At 37.9% G+C, this 27955-nt stretch overlaps 1 protein-coding gene across 4 annotated transcripts in view; it reads right to left on the minus strand.

Moving 5' to 3' along the window:
• Positions 1 to 4827: 4827 nt before the first annotated feature.
• Positions 4828 to 27955, minus strand: part of LOC131060384 (vesicle transport protein GOT1) — a 112937-nt gene continuing 89809 nt past the window's right edge. For all 4 annotated transcript variants that reach the window (XM_057993587.2, XM_057993584.2, XM_059219904.1 and 1 more), the window contains 3 exons: positions 5518 to 5615; positions 5281 to 5362; positions 4828 to 5190 (listed from right to left, as the gene is read on the minus strand). In XM_057993587.2, the coding sequence (XP_057849570.1) occupies positions 5152 to 5190; positions 5281 to 5362; positions 5518 to 5615 (219 nt within the window). In that variant the 3' untranslated portion in view covers positions 4828 to 5151. The remainder of the gene's footprint in view (positions 5191 to 5280; positions 5363 to 5517; positions 5616 to 27955) is intronic.

The following is a 27955-nucleotide window of genomic DNA, read 5'->3' on the forward strand; positions in this document are numbered from 1 at the left end:
TTCAAAGGAGAAGACACCACAACAATTGTTGCCCTTCATCTATTGGTCAAAAGGGATGAACAAAGATGAGCGATGAGCCAAAGCCTATATCAAGTGGGAATCTTTGAAATTCTTCATTCATGAAATGGAGTATGAGCGAGTGAAGTGAAATAAGATTATAGATGTAGGGAAGGAGACAAAATCTAGGTTTGAACTCAAGGACCATTGAAAGTCATGAGCAAAAAACAATAGTTTTGTGTTGTTTTGTATGGAAAGTTGGTAAGTTTTTTGGGTAATTTGGTTAAGAAACTTTTTGTAAAGGGGTCGATGGTCATGGATTAATGATGAACTATTTTTTGTCAAAAAGTAGAAGTTTAGAGTTTGTAAAATATTGATAAAAATATTGTGATTGTTAATAAAGTAAATGTTGGGAGCATTGATTAGCATAATTGATATTTTAATATTATGGGTGTGTGTGTTTAAAAAAATGTACATATAATGAATTTAAGAAAAATAAAAATTATAAACTTATAAATTTTTGCTTCACAATCTCTATCTTTTGTTTATCCACTTCAACCCAAACTAATGGTTAGAGAGAATAGGGCTCCTTTCAATATGCAGGTATCAGCTTCCATATATACAAATGGAGCATTCAAGGGACAAATCATATGGAGCATTCAAGGGACAAAACACACTTGCATATTATTACAATGATATTTAGATATCTAATTATTGTATATTGGATTGTAGTTGATGTTGAACACTATATATGTGAGTTAGTTAAACATGTTGTCTAATTTGATTGTATTTTATTCAGCATATCTATTATTAGGTATAATTTATGTTGTACTTCATTACAAAAAGTTTATAAATAGAAATCATTGTAATAAAATAATATTAAAATATATCTTGATTTCAATGAAGCATATCTCAACATTGTTCATTATACTTATTAGAAATTTATTAAATTATTTAATCCTATTAAAATCCTTTTTTTAAATATGGTGCACATTTTAGGATTGTTACGAGTCATCTTTTGATTTTTCCATAAGAAATGAAGATAGACCAATTGGTTTGAACCTTTTACAACAAACTCTTTTGCCTCAGTATAATTATGCAAACGAACGATCCTTAATTTAGCTTTCTTAGTAATAGAAACTTTCATGGGTTTTGTCATCGTAAAAGAAAAATACGATTATAGTTGTTTTTGATGGAAATATTGTCATTGATGTATCATCAATGTCAAAGGAGATGGTTAAGGAATTGGATAGCTGTGATTTATATGAAGAAGACATCTCCATAATCAGATTAGCGATCAGTATTGAAGATGAACTCCATATACAAGGATGTGGGTATACATGTATATGTGGGTATACAGTGATCAATGTAGCAACCTGTTTACAAAGAAAATGAACCACTAAGCAACAAACTGATATATTGTCTCAGTAAATGGCTACAGAATACATATATACTGTGTGTATATATATACTCAGTAATATATAAAAAGATGACAGCATACAGAAGACTGGTATATACAGGCCACTAAATCGTGAAGAGATAAATGTTGGCATGTGAAGTTAATAGAGCATTCTGTTATCTATATTACTCAGTAGCAAACTAAGTAAAATGGTTGTTAGATGGAGCATATTGTTATTTATGCGTATTGATGTTGCCATCAATGTCATCCCAAGGCTGACTCATGTATACCACAATCTGACTCACCGCAGTAACCTTGGAAAGGCAGCCGACTTCCTCACAGGTCTGCGTAATGCACAAATGACAAGTATAGCATTGTTCAATGTTCGGAGATAGAAGGGTTTTGAAGTCTAAGGTTAATCGACTTCATGTATAGTCAACCACAAATATGGTTGCTAAAAAAGCAAACATTAATAAAGTTTAACGTACTACTTTATTCATGAGGTGTCGAATAACAATTAGAAGTGGTGGCAATCTCATAATACAAGGGCGATTTGATAAAAGTTTATAGAAGATGTATCCATAAAGATTGATATACGAGAAGTGGGAGTTCCTTGACGCTGCGACTCTATCATCACGAAAGCTGCCTGTTGCACTGGTTGTCACCTCCTTGATTCGAACTATGAAAGAATGTCTAAAAGAATTGATCGTATTAAGAGTGGTAATATTAAAGATAGCAATTAGACGAAGAACAAGATGGGGATTCGTTATAGCAGCGACTATGCTAACTAATAGAAAGTTTTAATTAATGATGAATGACAGCGAATTGTGAAGGAGTAACTACAACGAGTTCATGAAAGACAGCTACTCTATTAATGGTCAAAAGTCGATGTAAGAGATTGAACGAGTGTGTGTGTGCTGGTTCAGGCGAGAATCTTTCTGGCCGATTGCTTTAGAGAATAGAAGAATTAATAAGTGTGAAAACAGCGACAATTAACTTATTAGTGGAGAGACTCTAGGACATGAATAATATTATCAGCGATTCTGTAAAATACTAAGGTGAACAGCAAACAGTTTTATGATAGCAATCTTCATGTCTTCATGATAGCGATCTGTTCTATGATAGCGATCTTCGTGAACAAGTGGAATGATCCATATTGGCAAATGTATTGATCCATGTTAAAAATAGTGAATATACAGCAGATGGCATTATTAATAATGGTGGTTTTCATTATGGCGGCTTCATCTATTTATGCAGCGATTCTATTTGAAGTGGTGATTTGTTTTATCAAACAGAGACAGCGATCCAAAGGTTTGAGCAAGCGCAATATATTTTGCTAAGGACATGATGATTATAGCTAGTATCGACTTCATTCTATATAGGTTCTATGAAATGATCGAATAAATGGGATCGAGCATGACTGAATCTGCTCTATAGCAACTCGGTTGATATCTTTCGTGGAGTCCAGAATGTTCAAAGGAATATCGATGTTCCAATCTTACCGAAGAAGATACCAGGCAAGTCAATAAATGTGGAGCGGCTGGGATAAGGAAATGCATACAGCGACGATCAAATTGAGTCGACTTCCTCTGAACAACGACTATGATTGGTATATGAACAGCGATTCAATATAGAAGACTACGAATCAGAGTAAACTAATAGAACGATTTATTATTGTGGTCACCTGAATGCAGTGATTATAGACACCGATTTTAGAAGACTTATATTGGGACAGCGTCTATACTTTTGAAAGGAAGTTTATCAATATTAATTCAGGGATAGTGATTTAGTAAGGAGAAGATTATTCAAAGACAATGTCAAACAAATAAGCATATCAATTAGCAAGGAAAATGATGTGGTTATGGTTTAGAAAAGTTACCGCCACTTGGGTTAAAAAGTCACAACCTTTCAATGAAAGTTTCTAAAGAATAAAAAGAAAATGTAATTCATTGTTAAGAGTGAACTGAAGAGTGTAAGTGAAGTTTAAAAAAAAAAATATAAATGCTGTGGAAATAATCAAAAGTATAAAGGAGGATACTGCTGCATATATGCTCTGAATGTGTAGGAGTGTGGAAATATGATGTGAGACGTGAGCATAATGTTGAAACTGAAAGTATAATTCTGAAATAATTTTCAGACAAAATGTGTTATTGTAAGAATAAGGTACATTTCATATGCACAAGGAGTTTCACGTATAAAGAAGAAAACATGTGTGTGTGAAAGAAAAAAAGAATATAAAAAATACAGTTCAGATTTTAAGCAGAGGAGTGTGATGTGTGTGTGAAGACAATCACGTATTTAGTGTGAAGAAGAATATGATGTGTGTAGAGTATGGAATAAGAAGAAAATCTTTGAGAAGCTGTAGGTAATTGTGAGAGCAGTAAAGAAATAAAATGGCGTACACCTACAAAGTGTGTATGTGAATATCCAGTATTATTGTCATTCTATAGCAGATTTTGAAGTGAAGATTGTGACCATTTTTGGTTGTAGAATTTTTATCAGACTAGCAGATTTGTGAAGCAAATTCAAGCAGGTTTATGAAGCAGACTTAGAGCAGATTATAGATAGATGTATGATCACTTAACGGGCAGATTATAGATAGATTTGTGAAAGGTTTACAAACTGATTTGTATCACAGATTTATGAGGAAAGTGTGGCCAGGTTTATATGACTGGTTAGTAATGTTCATCATAGCAGTTTGAAGAAAGGAATTAAGTGTCCATCATCAGTTGAAAAAGCAACATTGTCAAAGTGGAAATTCAGATTTATATGACATAGGTTGGTGCTCACTAATTCTGGATTGAGGAGTTGGTGCTTCCAGTGGGTTGGTGCTCACAAATTCAGAAGTGGGAATTGGTGCTTCCAGTGGGTTGGTGCTCACGAATTCAGAAGTGGGAGTTGGTGCTTCCAGTGGGTTGGTGCTCACAAAATCAGATTTGGGAGTTGGTGCTTCCAGTGGGTTGGTGCTCACAAACAGAATGAGGGGTTGGTGCCTCTAGTAGGTTGATGCCTACGAAATATTGTAAAAGAAGAAATATATAAAAGCATTGATTTACCATGGTTTTCTCTCGTAAGGGTTTCCACATATATATCTTGTGTTCTACTTGTGTTCTTATTTGTTAGATCTCATATAAATATTTGGATGCAATGAGTATGTTTATGAGATAAGTTATATACTCATGATTGAAGTTGAAAAAGTTTAAGTTGGTGAAAATTGTTGTTATACTGATTCACCCCCACCCCCCCTCTCAGTATAACCGTGTGCTCTTCAGTTTTTGCACATGAAGCATTAATGGTTGTGATCTGAGTTCATATGACAAAGGAGGAAATGTTTCAACGCCCACAATTGCAAACCTTAATTTTGAATATAATACAACAAATGGTTAAGGATTCTAGGTGTTTTAAACTGTAAAATTTGCGAAGTTACAACATCCAATAAAATTTGCCTGCCCGTGTGTCCTATGCACCATAAAGTACTGTTGTTAGTACAGTAAATAAAACATCAATTTATTTGTAGCAACAAATTATCAAAGAGATGTTACATTTGAAAAATATATATATATATATATATAGAGAGAGAGAGAGAGAGAGAGAGAGAGAATATGGACATACCATAATTCACTGATACATTCTAAAAGAATAAATAAATAATGCTACTAAGCCATACACAGTACACCTGATTAAAATGCCAAGATAGACACTGAAAAAGAGAAAATGAAAATGTCAACAAAAATTGTTGACTGGCAACTGATTTCTTAGACTGCAACCCTCCTCTGCCCAAAACGATCAAAAAGCTGCAAATGTGCATGAAACCATGTAAGATTCCCAAGCTTGCAATGTCGACGACTTCCATAGACCCAAATCAAAACATATGCATGACTTACAAAGGCAAGAAATGGGTGATGGAGAAACCATCCAAGAACAGGCACTTTGTACAGAAACACTTTAGCAGTGGGCCAAAATCCACTGCAAACCAAACAGCTATCCAAAGATTAGCACCATAAATATCTTATCAACTGTTGATGACCAACGAAAACCTCAAGGTGTACTGTTAATAAGACATGGCATATTGTTTGGTATCTGAAATTCCAGAATATGTGTTGAGATCTAGAGATATGAACCTGAAGAGGACAAAAAACCCATATGCTTCCAGCAACATGCCAACAAATGTCCAACCAACAATAAGAACAAAGAAACCTATTACAAAGGCAATTGTGCCCTGCAGAGTGCAAAAATTGTATTTAGATCACTGCTCAGAGTAGACTGTTTGCAGCATAGTACAAACATTATAATACAATATATGACAAATAAAGGCTACTAAATCTTGTATAGAAAAGGTAAAGATAGCTTTATAGGCCACAGCCAAGCATGATGGCAATATAGCTTATGGGATGTCCTTGTGGAGATCCAAAAGAGCATTTCTTTCCATTTACCTTGAAGCACAAACATTTCAGCATGGCTTGCCACAACATATCTAAAAGAAATCATGAGAACATCAAGATAAATACATAGAGCTCTTTTTTATACTGTAAAGAGTTGAACGTGTGTCAAATATGACAAGCTCAAGTGGAAAACATGTAAACCTTTGTTGAAGTACCTGGAAGACATGTTACTTGCTTAAATCTATAAAAGTCAACTGTTGAATTGGGAAAATTTTCACATCAAATACCATGTAAGCCAATGGACAAGGCCCGGTGTAAGCCCTATATGAATTTGACTAAGAGATACCCCTAAGCTAGGGAATTTAAGCTAGACATCCCACAAGATGAATTTATCAATCAAGAAAAATAAGAGTGGCATGACTATTGATGCAAACTATTTCTGAGTTAAGTATGTCGAAGTGTTTCTAGGGCAACTATCTCAAGACTGCTTGGTTGGAAAACTAGGAAAGAAAGGAAGCTTTAAATTATGTAAAGAGCATGCTTTGGATTATTGAGTGCTAAATATTAAACAAATGGTATAAGGGAAAATAACATAAAAAAAAACTTGTTAGGATGAAAATGTGCGTGAATGTTTAATACATACTCCCAAAACTCCATTGTGCAGGCATATAAATAAGACAATAGTTATTGTTGGAGTAAATACATAAATTTAAACAAAAAAATCATGTTGGAATATGCAACCTAAAACATGCTGCTAAGTACTACATGTGATTACTTTTAATTTGTTGTTATATTGGGGTTCCAACATGCATATCAAGATGGTTGTCTCCAAATGAAACATCCATCATGCTCATGTCTATACATACATCTTTCAATATCTGTTGAGGAAACTCTCATGATACTAAACTGAGATGTGTTCTAGAGAACTTGTACTTGACCATTATCGGCATGGATATTCCACTATACCATTCAGTAACACATTTATTTCCATATATCTTGTTCTCAAATTTAGTAATCTTGGGAAGGGCGACTGTCATGCCCCCACCTTGGCAATAAAAACCCTAACGGAAGAAAAATGTCTTCTCAAAGACTTCACAATTTTCTGACCTCCTAAATCAAAAAAAGGACATGGATAAGCAAGAAGGATGCATCGATTGGCCAGACTAAGGGTTTTCCAAGAAAGAGCAACTATTCTTAATATGTTGACCACACTAAGGAGCAACGATTTGATAATTTAGGAGGCAAACAACATACAGCAGCAATACCTAATTTGACCCTAGCGATTGAGTATCATTTAAAGATGCAATTAAGTTAATAAACAAAGGGCAGCAATTAAAGAGGCATATCCAGCAATTGAGTATCACTTGAGGATGCAATTAAGTTAATAAACAAAAGGGCAGCAATTGAAGAGGCATGTCCATTGCATAAAGAGAAGCACAACCAAGAGACATCACTCCTCATAGAAACATTAAGATATTAAATGGAGAACACCACAATGGGGAGAAGGCATCGAGGAAAAACAATTAAGCAAGCATCAGAATTCAGAGAAGCAGATCAACTATAAATACACCAGCATTCAGACACAGATCAAACCAGAAATCATTATTTATTGCAGGCTATTGTTCAAGTGTGGTACGAATGGATATTTTAATATGTATAATTGAGATATCCAGCAATATAATATAATTCAATGTTAATTGGTGAATAGATTGGTATATTGTGGATGTCCAGTCTATTCACCAAATAGCAGCAATCAATCATGGCAAAGCAAAGGAGGGAATACAAGGAGGAGGAACTGATATACGCTTCCTCACTAGGTACACCACCTCATGAGGCCAAGAGGGATGGTATATCCACTCTCGGGCCTATGGTAGAGGATCGCTTTGGGCACCTTATTGTAGTTTCCTCTCCAACCTCTACATGGGTTGATTGTTGGATGGACTCAAGGGATCTCAATAATATAAGGGTGGATAAGACAGCATGGATAGGGAGGGAAGGTACAAGTTTAGCCACTAAGCACATCACCTTATATGGATGGTGGATTACAACATGGGGACAAGAAGGATGGTATATCCACTCTTAGGATTAGCATGGGGACAACTTTGGGTGCCCTATTGTAATGTTCCCTATTAGGTTTAGACCTGTTTAACCATAATTAATCTATTTCTATACATTTATGACTTAAACTAACTTAAGTAGGAGACAAATCTATCTTAACATGAATGAAATCAGTGTCATTCCATAGTTCAATCAGTAATTCAAATTACCATTTCCATATATTTCTATATATATTTATATTTATTTTCAGATAGTATTATAATATATATTTTACTATAGAGCTGTTCTTATAAAATATTATAATAATTATAACCATTATATTATTTTCTATAATTATATTACTATTTAGTTCTTTTTTATTATACAATTTAATATTGTTATTGGTCTAATCAAACCATATATATATATATATATATATATTTATTCCCTACAATATCAATTATTAATAATGCCATTTCTAATCATTAGTCTATCTGGTAGCTGCAAGGGTAGACAGATCTGATGTGCATCAAATCTGGTCTGCCATTGTATATGGGGTAAGTATGACTGTCTTACGTATTATAGAGTATATTAACATTACTATTAAATCCTTTATAAAAATATTATAGGTTGCATATATATTAAGCACATCCCCATGCATACCACCAAGAACAAAGATGTTTACTGCCTGATTGGGCCTTTTCGGCCAAATGCTCAAATGATCCAAATTGGATATATTTACAATCCCAGGTTGCCAATATCTATATTCTATCTGATGATTACCCATAATATATATATTCCATTCCCCTTCGATGGAATGAATTCTCCCTTTATTATATACTTGCATTCTGATTTTTCGTAGAGAGTTGTAAGTACTTGTAACCCTTCGGTTGTGTTTTTCCCATTATGAACTAATTACGTCTCTTAACATGTGATCAGTGTCTTGATCATTATAATTACTGATAATTAGTTAAAACGTACCTCTTAATAAAGATATTCATTAGTTTGTAGTTGACTATCGAATTGATATTGAATAAAAGCGCTCAGGTTAAATGCTTGATTATTATCGAATTGATGTATACGAATTGCTGTTGCATCCCATCGAATACACAAGATGTGCTGCCTGTAACTTATAATTAATAAATACTACTCTACCGCTACCTTACAAAAGTATGTAATATCATTGTTTATACAATAATATTAGTTTATTCTATTTGAATATTTCAAGAAACTATTAATTAATAATAATATTTAATAAATAAATAAGTATTTAATAGCTTCAAATCTTCATACATTAATAAATAATATATTAATTAATAATAATAATTGTTTTGTTTAGGTTATATATAACGATTTAAGGAGGGGACATGACACCTATCATGTTTCTCATCCAAGCCCTATTATGGTTGAACTCCAATTATGCATTATGAATACTGTGTAGTCTTACTAGATTTGAAATAGTTATGAATATATGATATCTAACCCTAGTTGAAATGATTTCCTAATGAAATATGCTTTCAATACTTGTCTAACATGATTGCAGATTTAATCTTTTTGAAGATATTTTATTGGTAAGAATAGGATTCTAACTATGTTAAGCTTTATTATTTTATTAAACTTGTGATTCTCAGGCAAAATCTAGGGAAATTCCAAAGGGAGACACTACACCGATGACTCTTTAGTTTTCATTTGGTTTGTGGATAAAAGTTTTGGCATTTCAGTCCTTTCCAAGGATTGGTTCATTTATGAAGGTTTGTGGTAAATCTTTCACTTGGATCTCTATGATGATGTTCTTGAAGAGTCTTAGATTTGTTAGAACATAATGTTATTAGGGTCCATACCCTTATAACATTTATAAATTGTTGTACTACAAGTTCATAAGACCTTATGAATATTATATGCTTTATAAAGCATATACCATTTAATAATTAATAATCTAATAAACTATTAGATTATTAATCATTTCTAAATGGTAGTTTTGAATACTAATACCTCTTCAGATATTTTGCCACCCCTTCGTACATTTAAGGAGCTTCTCTCTCATTGAGAAGTAATTCAACTTGGAGATTTGCAGTAAATTCTATCACTATGCATAAGTCATATTATTGGACGTAGAATTGATAAGTGATATCCTTTGGCTTTTTCCATAATTAATAGGGAATTATGTAAGAGTTTTAAAATAGAATGATGATTTATGGGATTTTTTACCTAGAAAGGTTTTCTCCATGCACATATTGTGTTATTTGTTGAATTCATGTATCTTGTAATTCTCATGTCATTTATCTTATACTTTTTTTGTGATAATTAGTGACCTAAGATCCTAATTTCTAACAAGGATACTCTTTTTGCCTCTCTTAGACAAATGGTGTCGTGTAGAATCAAAAATATTTCTTAGCTCTTAGCCAACTGCTCTCTTGCTTAAGGTGAAGCCTGGAACTGCCCAAGTTTTTGTGTCTTTTATCCATTGCCTAAAATCTGTAAAACCCAATTAGTGGGCAGGTCCATTACTTCCTATTTTGGCTCCATGTTGGAGCTTGCCTTCCATTGGCTTCAACACACTTTGCTTCCTATCCTTTGTTAAAAAATAAATCATAAGATAAAATCGCTTCCTTCTCTTAAACCATCATTCTACAGTCTTTCCCTTGGCAACATTCTCATTCTCTTCACTTTTGATGTTGAGAGCTTGTACCCTAGTATTTCAACATAATAGAGCTTCATCCTCTTTGCCATTTCATCAGAAGATTTTTTTCGAAGGTAGGACAAACTTTATAATTGATTTTGCTAGTCTTCGTTCTCACACAACATTACCTAGAATTTCACAAGAGGCAATTTTACACTGAAGGTGTTCTTTATTTGAGGAAAGGCTTATGAAATTGTAGAATCAATGAATGATATATTATAGAAAAGGATGCAAGACCATATATTGAATCTTGATTTTTTACTTTATCAAGTTAATTTTGGCCATAATTTCTGCTCATACGAAGAATGCTACAGGTCTTCCATAATATTTCCATTGCACGAAAGACAGAGAAAAGCAAAGATTATTGCTAAAGGCGTGAGCTTGAATTGCTAAAGGCGTGAGCTTGAATTGCTAAGCAATTTGTGCGCATAAGACAAAAAGGCTCTATCTTGGCGTGGCTTCATTTGCTCAATTTTCTGAGTTTTTTGTGTTGGTTGGGTGACATTATTCCTTAAACTGTAAACCTCACTAGAAGTATTGGATTCTTTCTCCATATCAAAAGAGCCAAGGGCACAAAAGACAAAAGATAATATGACAAATATGACAATGGTTAATTTCACACTATGGACTTGATGGGTCATTTAAATAAAAGTTTTGAATGAGGAAAAAAGTTCCTATTCTTTTGGCACAGCTTGGAAAGGAGGTCGACCTGTATTTTCTGCTCAAAATGTGACCATTCATTGGAGCATTCTTAGTGTAGATACAATGGTACCCTAGCCATTTCTTATTGCAAGTCGATTTCTATATTCTATATACTGTTGGAATGAGATATATCCATCTATTGTTGCCAATAGATACCTAAATCCTAGCTGTAGTTGTGTGTTTGGAAGGTGTGAGCCTTTATTTATGTTGCTGGGCGCATGGTCTTAGGTGGTCATTAATTCTTATCCAGCAATATTCTTTCTTCTCATTGGCATGAGCTTCCCTCAGGGATAATCATGGCAGCCAGCTGAAGTTTATGCATTCATATTTGCTTGGCGTGAAAATAAGAGAGCTGGTTGTAGGTGCTTGATGTGTCAATATGATGATCCCTCTCTGCTGTGAGTAGGATTCCTTTCATTGTAATGTGTTCTATCCACTTTGAAACAGCTGGAGATAGCATAATCATGGTATTTGTAATGTCCCCTACTAGGCTTGGACATATTTGAACCATAATCAATCTATTTCAATATACATATGACTGTTGACGTGTATTTCGTACACAATCATACACAAAATAAAATACCCAAAGGCATCTTATCCTCTCTTGAATAAAGTCGCTAACTGCTGAAGATTTCGCAAGAAGGATCAGTTAGGATGACTCCAATGTTCTTTTTAGTAGTGTCTCTACGTGTGGATAAGCACCAGTGGTCGTTGTGATTGCTGTGTCATCAAGGGGCCTTACGTTGCCGAAAATTTTGCTAAACTAAACAAGTTTTTCAAAAAATATCAAAAGGATAGGGTTTGCAAGAGGTCTAATCTAGTTTAACCCTAAGAATGACTCAATGTGGACAAGACTTGGTGAGATTCTACCAACTTCAATATTGCCATAAATTAACAACTCAATTGAAATTGATGCGATCTTCTAAGGTAACAAATGATTTTTCAATACATCAAAGACCAAAGACACTACCACGAAGGTACATATCCAAGATACAACAATGATTGAAGGTTTAAACGATTCAAATATCTCCAGTCGACCACGCAAGGCGTTCCTACAATCAGCAAGAAGCTAGTGGTTTGGAAAGCGAATCCTACCAAAGATCAAGTCCAACACTTTGTCCTTCGAATTAACACACTACTTTGATTGAGAATGATTCAAGAGAAATGAACAACCATGAAGATAACCAAGAGAATTGCAACAAAACACCATAACTTCAATATTTCATTGATCTCAAAGCCATCATATACAACAATTGTTTGAATTCTTTCTTCAAAACTCAATCTTGCTACAAAAGTAAATTGCTTCTAAACTCTAATCTCTCAATAATTTCTAACTTCTCTCTAACTTCTAGTTTTTCCTTCTTACAAAATGAAAAGAAATGAGGGTATAAATAGCATCCTCAATTACAATGAACGGTCCACATCAAAAAGCAGATCAATGGCCAAGATCATGACACCTAAACCCTAATTAGGGTTTTATTACAAAAGTTCCCCTTTTATTGCACAACATTAAATGCATAGCCAATTATTAAATTTGGCACAAAAATCTAGGAGACATAAACCAATGACAACTAAGGTGCCATGTCATCTATAATAACCTCTCATCTAGAATCTTATTCCCTTTCCAATGCTCCTTTTTAGCATATGTAATGAATCTAGACACGATTCCTTCGATTTCAGCAATTGGAATCTCGGGAAGATTCTTCATTCTTTCTTCCAAGTGGATGACCTGATCAAATGCCTCGAGAAGAGTAGCGTCCCATTCAGGTTCAAGTTCCTTAGTTTTCTCAATCAGGAGCTGTAATGTCCCCATTTTGCGAGCATCAGAGTTTGTAAGAATTAGCCTATCATTTGACCCTCGTAGGCTAACAATTATTGATAGAGGGCCTCCTGTGGCAATTACTTGGTGATTAGAGACATTACTCTTCAGCTGGATTTAGGTTTTGGCCTTTGCACAAGTTTTTTGACTTAGATTGGCACACTTACTATTTATAGTAAGTTACTATTCAGGGTTTCTATTTTTAGACAGGCATCCAATCGCATGGAGAACAGGGAGAGTCAACTCCGGGCTCAGACGGCTTAGCAATCAGACAAGTACATCAAGAGATATTAAAGTTTAAGTGACTTAAGTGATTTATTTAATATTTTAATATTATTATAAAGTTCTAAAGTAACTTTATAATAATAAAGTCACTTTAATATAATAAAGTGCGTTAAGTGAATAATTTAATGTGGGAATAAATCTTTTATCCCACATTGGCCAGGAAGGTGTTTGAGCTCTCTTAAGGAAAGAATAAAAAGAAAGGCAAGAGTTCATTCTCGGCATCCAATTGATGAATTGTAATTTTTGAAATGGGAGAAGTTTGAGAGAGGAAGAAACCAAGGTTTCAACCTTTGCACTTTGGAGAGCGTAAATTCTTCGAAGTTTAGGGCATCTGAGGTGCTGAAATAATCACTGATATTTGCCATTGGGAGTGACTTCATTCAGGGTCACTATTTATGCACAAATTGAAGAAGAATCCATGGAATGTTGAGCTGGTTAATGAATTTCATCTGGAAGTTGAAAGACCATATTGGAGGAAACATTGCCAATGCATTGTCATTATTTATTTTGTGAGCTGCTACAGTACCCGCGTCTACAGTACCCCCGTGAACAGTGCCGTGAACAGTGCGCTACAGTGCCGTGAACAGTGCGCATGAACAGTGCCGTGAATAGTGCGCTACCGTGCCGTGAACAGTGCGCATGAACAGTGCGCTACAGTAGTTGGAGTTCTATAGAAGGGGATTTAGAAAGGTTGAACAGCTATATATATTTGACAAGGGATTTGCATATGAGGAGAATCAAACCAATATATCAAGGCAGCCATTGAAATACCAGGTTTTCTATCTATGGTCATTGTATTAGAAAATCATTACTTCATTGCATCATTTTCTATTATGATTATATCATGAAATATTTGGAGGTTGCATATGTTTAATGGAGATATAAATTGCATATTCCACATTCAACATTGATCAGCCATTTAGCTTTCATGCCAATTGTTTGCTTAAATGCCTAATGGCTGTAGGTGTACTTTGGGATGCATGACAAGTGTTTGTCTTAATGTCAACTAGCTGTACTAGTTAATTTCAGTCATTACATATGTGTGGAAAGGTCTAAAACAGCTAGTATATCATTTCTATAACAACTTTGCATTGTTAGAAGCTTTCCATAACTTCATTTGCAGCCTACAAACCCAAAGAAGACAAAGAAAGAATTCACTACAGCGGCTTCAAACATTGTATGCCAAATGTTTGACAATATTCCTTGGTGTTCAAATAAGCAAAAACAGGGTCAAATTAGCCAAGGGATATTACAGGAGCATGGTAGCAAACATCTGGTCCTGTTGCTCATCTGTGATATTAGCGTCCTTGCAAAAGATAACCTTGATTCTATCCTCCAATTCCTGCAAATCCACATCTATCTCAACTTCGATCCTCCTGCCAAGAATAGAACGTAGTACCTCAAATATTTTGTCCTGGATCGGGTTGATAACCTCCTCAACATGGCTACATCTAATATTGATGTCCTCGAAGAGAACTTCCTTCATCTGGAGTAAGGTTGACCACTGAAGTAAACTGTGAGGTCCTCCATCCATGATCTTTTCCTGTGCTAAGACCTTCCTCGATGTTTGTCTGATTACTCGCAAGATAGGAATGATAACCTCTTTGGTATGAGCAAAAGCAGCTACTGTTATCATCAAGTTGTGGATAATCTCAAGAACCTGGATAGCCCTATGAATAGTCTTCATCATCCTTGTTGTAAATTCTACGGCAACTATATGAGATTTGTCCATCCAAGTACTCATACGCTGGACCATACTCCTGAATCTCTCTGCCTCACCAATTGATTGAAGGGGAAGTGCTTGTATGGGTGATCTTGCTGGATCCTGACATCCTAAAGGTTGATTGAGATGACTGAAATATGTTCTCCATGCACCAACCTCTCTCTCAAGCTTCCTATTCTTCTCCATTTCTTCCCTAAGCTTGTCTTTCAAGGCCTCAAATGAATCGGTGGCATCATCTAGTGTCTGCTCGGCTGTGGATGGACCTAGCTCAAATGTCTCTATATCATATTCTTCTGCTAGGATCTCACCTTCATACTTGTCCACTGCCGGCGTAGCTATCTGCAACTTTCTGGATCCAGTCTCATCTCTAATCATCTTGGACATCTTGGTAGCCTTCCTCTTTTCTGTCACTTCCTGGGAATGTCCGACAAGGCTCTCCAAATCAATTACATTGTCTTCGTCCTCAATCACGATCACCCTAGTTAATCTTTCCTTCAACCAATCTGGGATGGCAGATCTTGTCTCTTTAACCTGTATTTCCTTGAGCAATTCTTCTTCTCTGGGAGGAGATGTTACTTCATTATCTTCCCCATCTTCATGCAACTCATTGTCTTGAAGAGATCCACCTGGTGCCTATCCTTCTTTATCATTCTGTACCATTGACTCCATAGAATCTTCCACTTCAAGTGTCCTCTTCTCTTGTCGAGAAGATGTGCCGGATGAACGATCTCGGTTGGCCCCTTGCTTCTTCTTGGAAGATTCTTTCTTCTCAGGTCTCTCTTTTCTCTTCGAGCCTCTTGGATGGAGATCGCCTTCACTTGCACTTCGAAGGTTGCCTTCACTTGCATTTCTGGGATTAGGATTACCTTCGCTTACACTAGCTCCACCTTCGGCTGGTTTCTCTTCCAAAGTGAAAGTCATAGCTAAGCCTTGCTCTCTCAACTTCTGATGCTGCACATCAACCCATCTGCGAGTACAAGACAAGACTGGAGCCATTAAAGCATCTAGATCCACGACCTCGGGCTCATTCCAATCTAACCTTACTGATTTGCTTTCTCGGTCATAGGATGACTGGAGATGTCTGCCACTGTCCTGAGCTTGGTCGGCCACTCTGTAAATCTTGCATTTCCTGATGAAATCCAAAGGCAATCTAGAATGCATCTTTCTTTTCACTTCAAGATCGTCTAGGAGATTCATCATAAAATCTTCTATCTGAAATTCATGCTTAAACTTCCTACCGACTGTCTCCTCTATATATCCATGTGGATCAAAGCTTTCTCTCAAAGCAAAGAATGAAAAAGAATACAAAGCTAACTCCTCTGCGTCATCCATGGCTAAAGCATTAGGACATACCTCAACTGAATTGCCTAAGATGATAGGTACAGAAACTCCATTTCCATGTCTGTGTCTAAATGCCTTCGCATAAGCTGCCAACTGTCTTGTTACCTCAAGTAACACTATTCTGTCTGTCGGATATCTCGGCAACATGTATGGAGGTGAAGGACATCCATGAACTCTGATATAAGTAAACTTCGGAAATTGGATAAACCAAGCACCGTACCTCTTTACTAGTTCCTGTGCATCCTGAGATAATCTGTTGTGAATCCCGCCTTGCAACGTCCTCGTGATGTTCATTGTGAAGGTATCATTAACTAACTTGTAGTTGCTTCCTGGCGGATGATGCAAGTGGACATAGGAATCACAAATCCTGACCTCGCCGGGTCCTCTTCCAATCACTCCTCTGTGAGGTAGTCCTGCGTACTCAAAGCTCCTGATTAAGGCATATATGACGTATGAACTCATGTGGAAGGACTTGGTAGCCTTGAGTCTCCTCAACTGTACGTCCAAGCAATGGCTAATCATTCTAGCCCAATGAATTGTTCCTTTTCCCTGAACTATCACCTGGATAAAGTAGAACATCCACCTCTCAAAGTAGAAGGCTTGAGGAGCTCCCGTGACTCGGTTGAGCATTGTAATCAAATCTCTGTACTCCTCTTGGAAATCGATCCTATGTGGTGTGTTCAGGATCTTGCTCAGGCGAGGACGACTCTTGAGTAACCAGTTCTTGTTGATGATGCTTAGGCAAGCATCTGGATCATCTTCGTACATGGACCTGGCTCCTTCTATGCTCTTGTAGACCATATCTCTGTGCTCTGGAAGATGGAAAGCCTCACTTATAGCTTCCTCTGAAAGATACGCCAAAGTGTTTCCTTCCTTGGACACGATCGTTCTAGACTGAGGATCATAATGACGAGCACACTCGATCATCAACTCATGGCACTGTATTGCTGGAGGGAAGCCGGCCGCCTTAACGATGCCACTTTCAATTATCCTCCTGGCGACAGGTGATGGCTTGCCAATGTAAGGGACCTCTTGAAACTTCTTCATACTGAAGTTACCCAAGTTGGTATCTCCAATGTTGCTCCACTTAGACACGATCTTGGTCTCCACTTCTTCGGTCTTTTGATCTTCCTTCATGAGAGCTGGACGACTGGTGGATGCTCCCGCCTTCGGGGTCGCCATACCTACACAACATTTCATAATAAGAAACTAGATTTTGCAATGTATAACATAGATTAGATATTAATTTTAGGAAACTTCATGATAAGTCCTTGAGTTATCATTTCCTAAAAAACGATTGAGCCACTGAGATTCAAAATTTCAAAATTCAAAAATTTAAGGCTATGACGATCAAGATTCAAATTCGAAACAAGGGATCACATCGCCATACCTTACTTGAGAGTTTAACTCTAAAATGCAAAATGAAGAAAATCGCCTAGGCAAAAATTAATTTGAAGCTTTCCCACGTGATCTCTCTTCAAATGAACGTCCTCTTTAGTAATTCGCCACCTTTGGAAGGGGTCTTCCATGTCTTGATGATAGCAAATTCGCCTCACCTCCAATCAAAGTTCGTATTCCTCTTTGATGATATTCGCACCACTTTGAATAGAAACTCGCACTTCTCCTTTATGAAATTCGCTCCTCTTTGTCCTCTCGAAATCGCATATGAATGAAGGTGAAATGATGATTTGAAAACGAAATTATCACCCTCCCTTTATAGGCGCTTACCCTTACAACTACCTCAAGGCCGACTTTGCAAAATAAGGCAATTTTAAAACAATTTATAAATAAAACCAAAGGCCGACTTTGTAAGAATTTAAATCCAAGCGCTCAAATTCGATTTTTAATTAAATTAATAATTAATTAATTAAATGCCTTTGTTTATTAATTCGATTTTTTAAAAGGGCAAAAATTAATTAATAAATGCTTTGCGCTATTTTTAAATGCTATCTTTAATTAAATTTATCGATTTTTAGCATTTAATAAAATTCAAAAATGTTTTAGCACCAAAACTTGGAGAGGTAGAAAGATACAAACCATATCGCTCTGGTCCCTGACTGAGGGACAGGAGCGAACTTGCATTTTAGCCTTGATTCTTTTACCTTTGACGTTCAAAATTACAATCTTCACGTTGAAACTCGCATGTTTGCTAGGAATTTCAAACTTGGTTAACTTGACTTTGTGGATGGATGCCTCCTAAGGTTGATATCGCCCTGGTCCCTTGGTGAGGGACAGGAGCGAACCTTATGTTTTCTCCTTGACCTTGGCTTCTTCGATCACCAATCTTCATCATGAGGAAGTAAAAACGTTAGCCCTTCGTTCCAAGTTTACCTTATTCGTCCTTAACAAGGCATTTTGATGCTTAAATGGTTTTCGCCCTGGTCCCTTGGTGAGGGACAGGAGCGAACTTTGTGTTCTAGCCTAAATTTGCTATTTTGTAACCTTTGCTTCATGTTCATCGCCTTCCAAATGACGCTTTCAACTTTATATAATCTTGCTTTGATATGATTTTTGAAGGATAATGAGTGATTTAATGAAAATCGCCCTGGTCCATGACTGAAGGACAGGAGCGATTTTGTCTCCTTGTTCTAGTTGCTCACTTTTTGACATTCAACTCCCTCGCATATCATCCTCTTAAGACACCTTAGACTTTGTGCAACTTTGTACGTCCTTTACTTAGCGTGATTTTTGAAGGAAATGGCTAATATAGTGAATATCGCCCTGGTCCTTGCCTGAAGGACAGGAGCGAACTTTAGTATTCTGGGCTCATCTTTGTTTCCATCAATTTGCAAGCACCTTCACAACGTAGAATGAGGTCCTTTGATCCTTATTGAGCACTCAAAACGTGATCAACATCCAAAACTTAAGCCTCCATAGAAATTTCGCTCTGGTCCTTGACTGAGGGACAGGAGCGAACTAGGGCATTTAGTGCAAAATCTTCATCATATTGACTTGCAATTGTCTTCAAGGTGCAAAATGATGTTCCTTACTTCCTTTCAAACACTTGAAATGTGATTAATCAACATAAATTTGGACACATTTGAACATTTCGCTCTGGTCCCTTGGAGAGGGACAGGAGCGAATTTGGGTATTTGAGTGTAGATCCTTCGTCTTTGGCGGTCTTTGATACTTCGTCCTTCGTCGAAACACCTCGAAATGCCATTACCACCTTGTATCCTGACTTGGAGTGATCTTAAACTTGGAAGAAAGGCAACTTAACCACTATTTCGCCTTGGTCCCTGGCTGAGGGACGGGAGCGAATTTGGACTTGTAGGCTCCATCACACTTTGCTAACTTCAAAAATTATCTTCAATGGTCTTGTAGTACACCTTTTCATTCATCCTTGGCCGGGAGTTTGTTCAAACTTGGCGAGAAATTGACCTAAGGCAAAAATCGCTCTGGTCCCTGACTGAGGGACAGGAGCGCCTAGGCCAATTTGAGTCTCCTATTGATGTCTTGTAATCTTCAATTTGTCTTCAACGAGTTCGTCACGCCACCTTTACTTGCCTCAAAATTAATGTTCACTTGATCTTTGCTCAAATTTTGCCTTATGAGGAATTTTGCTCTGGTCCCTGGGAGAGGGACGGGAGCTACCACTGAATTTCACCCTGGTCCCTGGTTGAGGGACAGGAGCGATCTTGCTTCAAAGTCATGTTTTCCTCATGTTTGCGCTTTCAACTTATATTCAACTGATGAAACATATCTCCTTGGTTCTCCTCAAATCGTCAAATTGTTCGAATCCTGCAAGGACAAGGCAATGTTTGATTTTGAGCTCCGGTCCTTCACTGAGGGACAGAAGCGATTTTTACTCCTGGCACATTTTTGTCTTTGCGAAATTCTTCAAATTATATTCAATGGAAAGATCATGCCTCCCTTTACCACTTCCACTCTGAAATTCGTTTGGATCCTGCAAGGACAGTAAGATTTTGAGAAACGAGCTCCGGTCCTTCACTGAGGGACAGGAGCGATTTTGCTCCTACAGGCCAAAACATCAAGATTTTGGGAGTTTAATCACTTCACAAGGCAAAAACAAGTCATTTCTAATGCCCAGGATCAATTATCAAAATTTTCAAAATTTGGTCAAAATTACTCAATCGGACGAAAATCAAACTCATCATCAACACTTAGACAAATTTTCAGAGTTGCACTCAAAATCCAATTGAAACTAGACCAACTTACTTAGCCTCTGGCGAATTCACTTTATTTCCAAAATTGCATCCCTCGGGAGGAAGCTCTCAAATTCAAAATTGGACTGGACTCTGGCTTGAAAACACAGTAAAAGAAACCCTAAGGCTTGACCCTGGTCCAGACAACTAACAAACTAAACCAAAACCCTAAAAAGCAAAGCGAAAGGCGAGCAAAAACGAGCAAAAAGAGGGGGTCCCCATTTAAATGGGGCGATGTGTGAAATGGTCACAACATCTGGCGACACCACTGAGAAATGTTGAAAAACATTTGGGAATCAATCTTTCTAGAAGAAAAACTTAGAAAACCTCCCTCAACAAAATCAGGAGTTAAGAAACACTTACAAGAAGAGACCATCATATTGAGACAAAGTATCAAGTCCACAGTTACCCATGTGTGTGCAAATGCGTTAATTCCCCTCAACAAGACAATCATGATCTTCAGGTTCCCCTGTGATAAGTTACGTAGTTTGTCTAGACTCCAAAAGCATCCTGGATAGAGCCTCGCTGCCAGTCAGACGTCCATAGTCCCGACGAGGCTATCGCCGCAAGCTCACGAATATTGCTCCATTGCCAGCCAGGCGTCTATAGCCCCGATGGAGTTACTCGTATATTCCCTTTAGCCAATTTGATATTTCTTTGTCAGCTCATTTTCTTTCTTTTGCTTTTTTCATTTCTCATATTCTCATTTTTTCTTTCGATACTGCTTTTCAGTTCCGTCAATTCTTTGGCTCGTGAGCAATGAAGCTCACTAGGGTTTGAGGATTGCGGTGGCGCTGAAGTCAGACTTTAGATTTTTCACTGATCACAGCTTCGCCTGGAAACCATAACGACTCGGAGATTATAAGTGTGAAAAGATATAATAACTGGAAGACAAAATACGTGAGTTCAATAAGCTAATCTTGCTTCAATGCAAATGTGTCCTGACTCAAAGCTTTATTAAAAGAAACTCTCTTTGTAATTCCAAAAGACCTCATGATTTTCCAAATGCAACCAACAACCTAGCAGGAAGTTAGAGCGTTACATAACAAAATCACCCAATATCAAATGGATACCCCTCAGGACAAAACAACTAACCTAAAACAAAACACCTAAACTAAAAAACGAAAAAAAACAAAGCGAAAAGGCAAACCAAAACGAAAGAAAAGCAAACCAACGACGAAAGCAAACTAAACCAACTATGTACAAGGGAAGGCCTTGGGCATTTCAGGATTGGAAATAATGTTTGAGATACCTCCCATTGACAGGCAATGGGATGTCTTCTCCAGTTAATGTCTTCAACCTAAATGCATTTTCTCCCAATATCTCTGAAATTTGATAAGGGCCTTTCCAAAGCTTATCAAACTTATCATGTTCTCCTCTTTTCTCGTGTGCCTTGTCCCAATATAAGACAAGATCTGAGATCCGGAATGCTTTGACTCTAGCTTGTCGATCGAACCATCTTTTCACCACTCCTTGGTGTTTTGCAAAAGTTTCTAATGCTTGATCTCTCTTTTCTTCCAGATTCATTAACTGCGTCAATCAGGCTTGAACAGCATCAGTGTCTTCCATGTACTCCTGAATAAATCTCAAAGTTGGGATCCTGAGTTGCATGGGGAAGACTGGATCTTGGCCATAAACCAGAAAATAAGGTGAAATGCCTAATGCGTTCTTGGTCCTGTTCTGTCTGCCCATAAGGCGAATCTCAATTGGGTATGCCATTCTCTCGGACTTCTTTCTAGCAATTTCTTGATAACGCTGAGCAGGTTCTTGTTGGTTGACTCAGCTAACCCATTACCCTGAGGATAATTTTTTGATGAAAACTTGAGGGTTATTCCATATTCAAAAGCCCAATTCGAGAATCTCAATGATGTGAATGCCGATCCATTGTCGCAAACCAACGCATAAGGACATCCAAACCTTGTGATTATGTTTTCCTCCAGAAATTTGATTACAACTTCAGTAGTGCAAACTTTAAGTGCTTGTGCCTCTGACCATCTGGTACAATAATCTGTAGCTGTGATGATATACTTATGTTGTGCCGAGGATGCGGGGTTGATGACACCAATAAAATCCATTCCCCATTTAGTAAATGGTCTGGCTTCAATCACTGGATTTAGTGGCATGGCAGGATTCTTTTCTCTAAAGGCTGCGACTTGGCATGTGTGGCAAGTCCTAATATGATTAAATGTATCTTTGAAAAGTGTAGGCCAGTAATATCCTGCCCTTAGGATCTGATGAGCTGTAGCGAGGTTGGCTCCATGTCCGGTCCCAAACTTGGAATGAAAATGTTCAATTATTTGTTTGGCCTCACCTTTGCCAACACACCTCAAATATACTCCTTCGTGATTTCTGCGATATAGAACAGATCCTTGAAGCATATAATGTTGACACTTTATCCTTAGTGCCGCTAGAAGGAGGGCCCTAGTTTCCGAAGTCCGAAAATTTTGGAGAAGAATACATTCCTAGCACAATCATGAATCACGATGGTGTTGCCACATGAAGGATTGAATCAAGTATTGCAACCAAATTTGCAGATAGGCAACACTCAAGAAGATATCGTTTCAGGATTGAATCATCTAGCGTGGAACATAAGGAGAAGTGAAGTTGAGTATAACAGAGTTAGAATCATCTTGGAGCAAGAAGAGGATAGAGCCGAGGAACATCAAAGGGTCGCAGCTAGAGAACTTCGCAATCAAAGGAACCCACAATAATCCTTGCAAGACTTCACGCTGGATCGCATTGGTTCTTTCTCGCCCGAGAAACATCAAAGATTATTGAGATCAACACCAGGCATCAAGAATCTAAGTGAACTTCAGTTTACTTCAAAGGCGAAGCGAGTCAAAAGAGAGGACACTCTCAAGGAATTCGAACTAAGATTGGAGGAATCTCCTGAGTCATCACAAGTTCTTCAAGAACAAGTACAAGCGGCGATCCAATCAAGTATCCAAGCAATTTCTCAGACAAAGGGCCAAGCCAGTTCATCAAGTCCTGCTTCAAATTCTCAAGCCTCGAAGAGTACGATGGCTCACCAGGCTCCGCCTCCTCCTCCTCCTCCTCATGTGCTTAATGGCGCAACTTGGCTAATCAACAACCCGTCACCATTGGAATTTGCAGTCTATCATGATATGCCAAAGAATCCAGAACATTTTTGTTCCAAGTTCAATGTCAGTGATTTCCATCGCACAGCAGAAGATCATATCAAGATGTTCGAAGACCTTCTTCGTAACAGGTGAATCGAATATGGAGATGTAGCATGTAGGCTTTTTCCCTACTCATTAGGAGAAGAGGCATACTTTTGGTTCGTTCACTTGCCTACAGGGTCAATCAGAACTTGGGACGCAATGAAAGATGCATTCATTGCAAAGTTTGGTATACCAACTACACCAGCTGAGTTATATAGACAATTTGTGGAAGTCCGAAGGAGAGAACATGAGCCCATCACTTCTTTCAACAACAGGTTTCACCGCGCATACACGATGTTACGACACCCTTATCTCATTGCGGACCCAAGGGAAATTTACTATGGAGCTTTAGATCATCTCACTGCTATGTTTGTAAGGACGCATCCGATCCCGAATGATCTAAACGCAGCATATGCAAAGGCTATTGAAGTTAGTAAGCACATGGGACAAAATATCACCGGGCCACTACTACACATGGGACCGGTCGCAGCATCAAATCAAATGCAGTCAGTTGGAATGGCATTGGCTAACCAGACTCCAGTTATGAATCCGATTCCACAAGCAACATATCCGAGCGTACAGCCTGCAAACCAGTTGGTCCTTCACCCTGGAGTTCCAAATTCACAAGCTCCACCCGCACAACCTATGTACCTGCAAAATGCCACAAGCTCGTCAAGGACACAAGAAGAAAAGGACGAAATGAAAGAGTTGATTGAACAAGTCAAGAAACTATCAACCGAGGTAACTCACCTGAGGAACCAGAATAATCAACTCCAAAGTATGCAAAGGATCAACCATGGCCAACATACGAACAATCAAAATTTCCAAGGAAATAACAATCAAGGTTTCAGAAATAATTTTCAAAGAAATAATAATCAAGGTTTCCAGAGGCGACCATGGAATACTGCTCCCAATAACGGAAATGTGGTGACGCCAATAGATAACCCACCCAATTCACAGAATCAAGAAAATCCTTCCACCAGCAAAGTGTTTCTAGCAGAGGCGGCCTTGTCCAGTTGGTGTAGACTCCACAATACAAACCAACATTCCGAGTTACAGTGTCCTGAATTCAAGATCGCGGCCGACATTTTCCAACAGGAGATGCGTAGCACTGATCCACCTGAAAATCCGCCCACGACAAGATACGAAATGGTCCCAACCACGCAGTACGGTCAAGCCATGATTGTTGAAAGCTGCAAGTATTCACAAGAAGAGGTTAATCAAACACGAAATGGGAGATTTCCACCAGAGTCTGCTAATGGACCAATGGTACCTCCAGGATCCTAGTTCCCACCTGCATCAGCAAATGGACCTATAGAAGACTCAGAGTATTATTTTCCACCTTTGAACAATAGTGTCCTAGTAGAAGGGATAAAAGAAGTATTTCACCAATCTTCAGGAGGTGTGAACCAAAGGGTTTATCACAGAAATCAGAGGAATCAAGAGCCCCTAACTACATCAATTCCTCCGAACAATTTCTCTACTCCTCCCAATCCCCAAGCCAGCAACAATCCAGAATATCCACAAAACACACAAGAATACAGACAGAGGAATATTGCACCCCCTGTAGGCAATGAAATGAAAAGATTGGCCGCATTGGTGTTAGATGAACTCAAGAAAGTTAAAGTTAGTCTACCACTCTACGAGTTGCTCAAAGTGTCACAAATCAAAGATGCAGTCATCAATAGTTTGAGTGAGTCTAGTACAGTAAGGTCAAATGTTCAAGACTTGACCAACAGAGCTCAAGCCACTATCAATGTGACCCAAGAGGAAACGAATGACCAAGGACAATCCGAACAAAAAGAATGCTTGGTCCAGACCATAACCTTCCCGGCTAAAAAGGAAGACATGTTGGAAGCAAGGTATTACTCAAAAGGGGCGAGACTAAGAAAACTCAACCTACCATCAAAGAAGGCCTCGCCACTAACCAGATTCTTCCAGAAAAGGAAGTCGCAATTAAAAGGGATGTGGTCAAGAAAGCGAAATCTTTAAACAAAACAGATCACTCAAAAGAGGAGAGTCTAGCAAAAGACGATTATCCAAAAGTCAATGAAGTGAAACATCAAGAACACAATGGGGATTCTTCAGCCCCTTCTCAAGGAAAAGATGAACCGGCCCCGTTCTTGCTATCAGTTAGAATTTTTGGGAAATTATTACACAATTGCCTTTATGATTCAGGAGCTTCCAGTAATGTGATGCCCCTGGCTGTCTGTCAAAGACTAGGAATAACTCCTGCTCCTACCAAAAGAAAGGTCACTCAGCTAGACAAGACAGAAGTTCCAGTCATGGGCGAGTTGAACAATATTCACATGCAATTGGCCGCGGACCCAAGAGTTCAAAATTTCATAGACATATCAGTGGTGGATATCCCTGATTCATATGGGATGCTTCTAAGTAGAGATTGGTCACGAAAATTGAATGGGTATGTGTCGACAGACTTTGCACACATGTGGTTGCCATGGAGAGGAGTCCCAAATCAAATCAAGATTGATAGCACTCCAAGATTGAGACTTATGATAACTGAGTACGGGGAAGACAATGAAGTCCTTTTCTTAGAATCCGATCTGGGGACATACAAGCCCAAAGTGGAGGAAGTCCTGATGATACGAAACATACAAGATGAAGATGGCCAGCAAGAAGTGATGGAATCTACAGAAATTGTCATCGAAAGCGATCAAGGATCTGACCAAGAGGATGATGGAATGTTTGAAAATTTCAGGAGGTTCGTACATAGAAACATACAGCAAAGTGTGCAACTTGGTAATTTGGCGTCCGTCCGAGATCTGCTTCTTCCAAATTGGTGTAGAATACACAATGCCGTCCATTCAGAACTATCTTGTGCTTTATGTCAAACCGCATTAGAACAAGTATACAAGAGAGCCCCCGCAGGCATTGATCTTAGAAGAAATTCAAGATTCAGAGACCGAGAGTTCTGTGGAAGATGAAACCTTATCCGATACATCAACTGAAAGTCAGGAAGGCCCAGAGACAAAAAATCAAGAAAATACAATATGGACATTAAGGTTTGATGGATCTAAGTCTAAACAAGGATCTGGAGCCGGCTTCGAATTAATTAGCCCAACAGGAGAAACCTACCTTGCCACTCACAGATTACAATTTCCTTGCACCAACAATGTAGCTGAATATGAATCCTTGATTCATGGACTATTATTAGCCATCAAAAAGGGGGCAAAAATACTACAAGTATATGGAGATTCAGAGATAGCTATAAGGCAAATCAGGAAGCAGTATGTTTGCCATGACAAAAGATTGACTAGATACAGAAATCGAGTTTGGGATCTCATTGAGAGTTTTGAAGCTTTCAATATCAATTCTATATACAGACATCAGAATCAAGTGGCTAATTCCCTCGCACAAGCCGCCAGTTCATTGATACCATTAGCAATGGAAGGATTGAAGAAGTTCACAGTTGAATTAACGCCAGTCCCTTCGGTCCCAGATAACATCACCAATTTCCAAGTTTTCGAAGACGACAAGCACATCCTGGATTTCTTAACCAACGCAGATGTCTTCTTAACCCAGATCATTGATGAAGAAGAAGTAGGAGAAGCAGAATTTGATGCCGAAGGTGTCCTGAATTTAAAGACAAACACTATTCCAAAAGGAATGGTAGAATTGGAGAGAATTTTTGATCCCGACAAATTGAAAGAGAAAAGGAACCACAGCATGGAAGGAAACATGTGTGACACCATCAACGTAGGTGACGACATACAAACTAAGAATGTGTTTATTGGTAAATCTTGCACAGCAACTGAAAGAAATGGGATCCTCAAAAACATGAGGGATTTCCCAGATGTCATTGCATGGAGTTATGAAGATCTCAAGACCTACGACACTACAATTATCACTCACACAATCCCTTTGAAGCCAGGAAGCAAGCCATTTAGGCAGAGACAAAGACCGGTTAATCCGTTATTGGAACCCTTGATTTACCAAGAAGTGAAGAAGCTGCTCTCGGCCAAGATCATCTTCCCGGTAAGACATTCGACGTGGGTCGCCAACTTGGTTCCTGTCAGAAAGAAAAATGGAGAGATTAGATTGTGTGTTGATTTCAGAAATCTCAACCGAGCTTCAGAAAAGGACAATTATCCGCTACCATCACTAGATGAAGTGTTACAAATTGTCAATGGGTCACAGATGATGTCTTTTCTGGATGGATACTCAGGATATAACCAAGTTCTGGTCGAGCCCGAAGATCGACTAAAGACTGCTTTTACCACC

Source organism: Cryptomeria japonica, chromosome 4 (assembly GCF_030272615.1).
Source record: "Cryptomeria japonica chromosome 4, Sugi_1.0, whole genome shotgun sequence".
Classification (NCBI taxonomy): domain Eukaryota; kingdom Viridiplantae; phylum Streptophyta; class Pinopsida; order Cupressales; family Cupressaceae; genus Cryptomeria; species Cryptomeria japonica.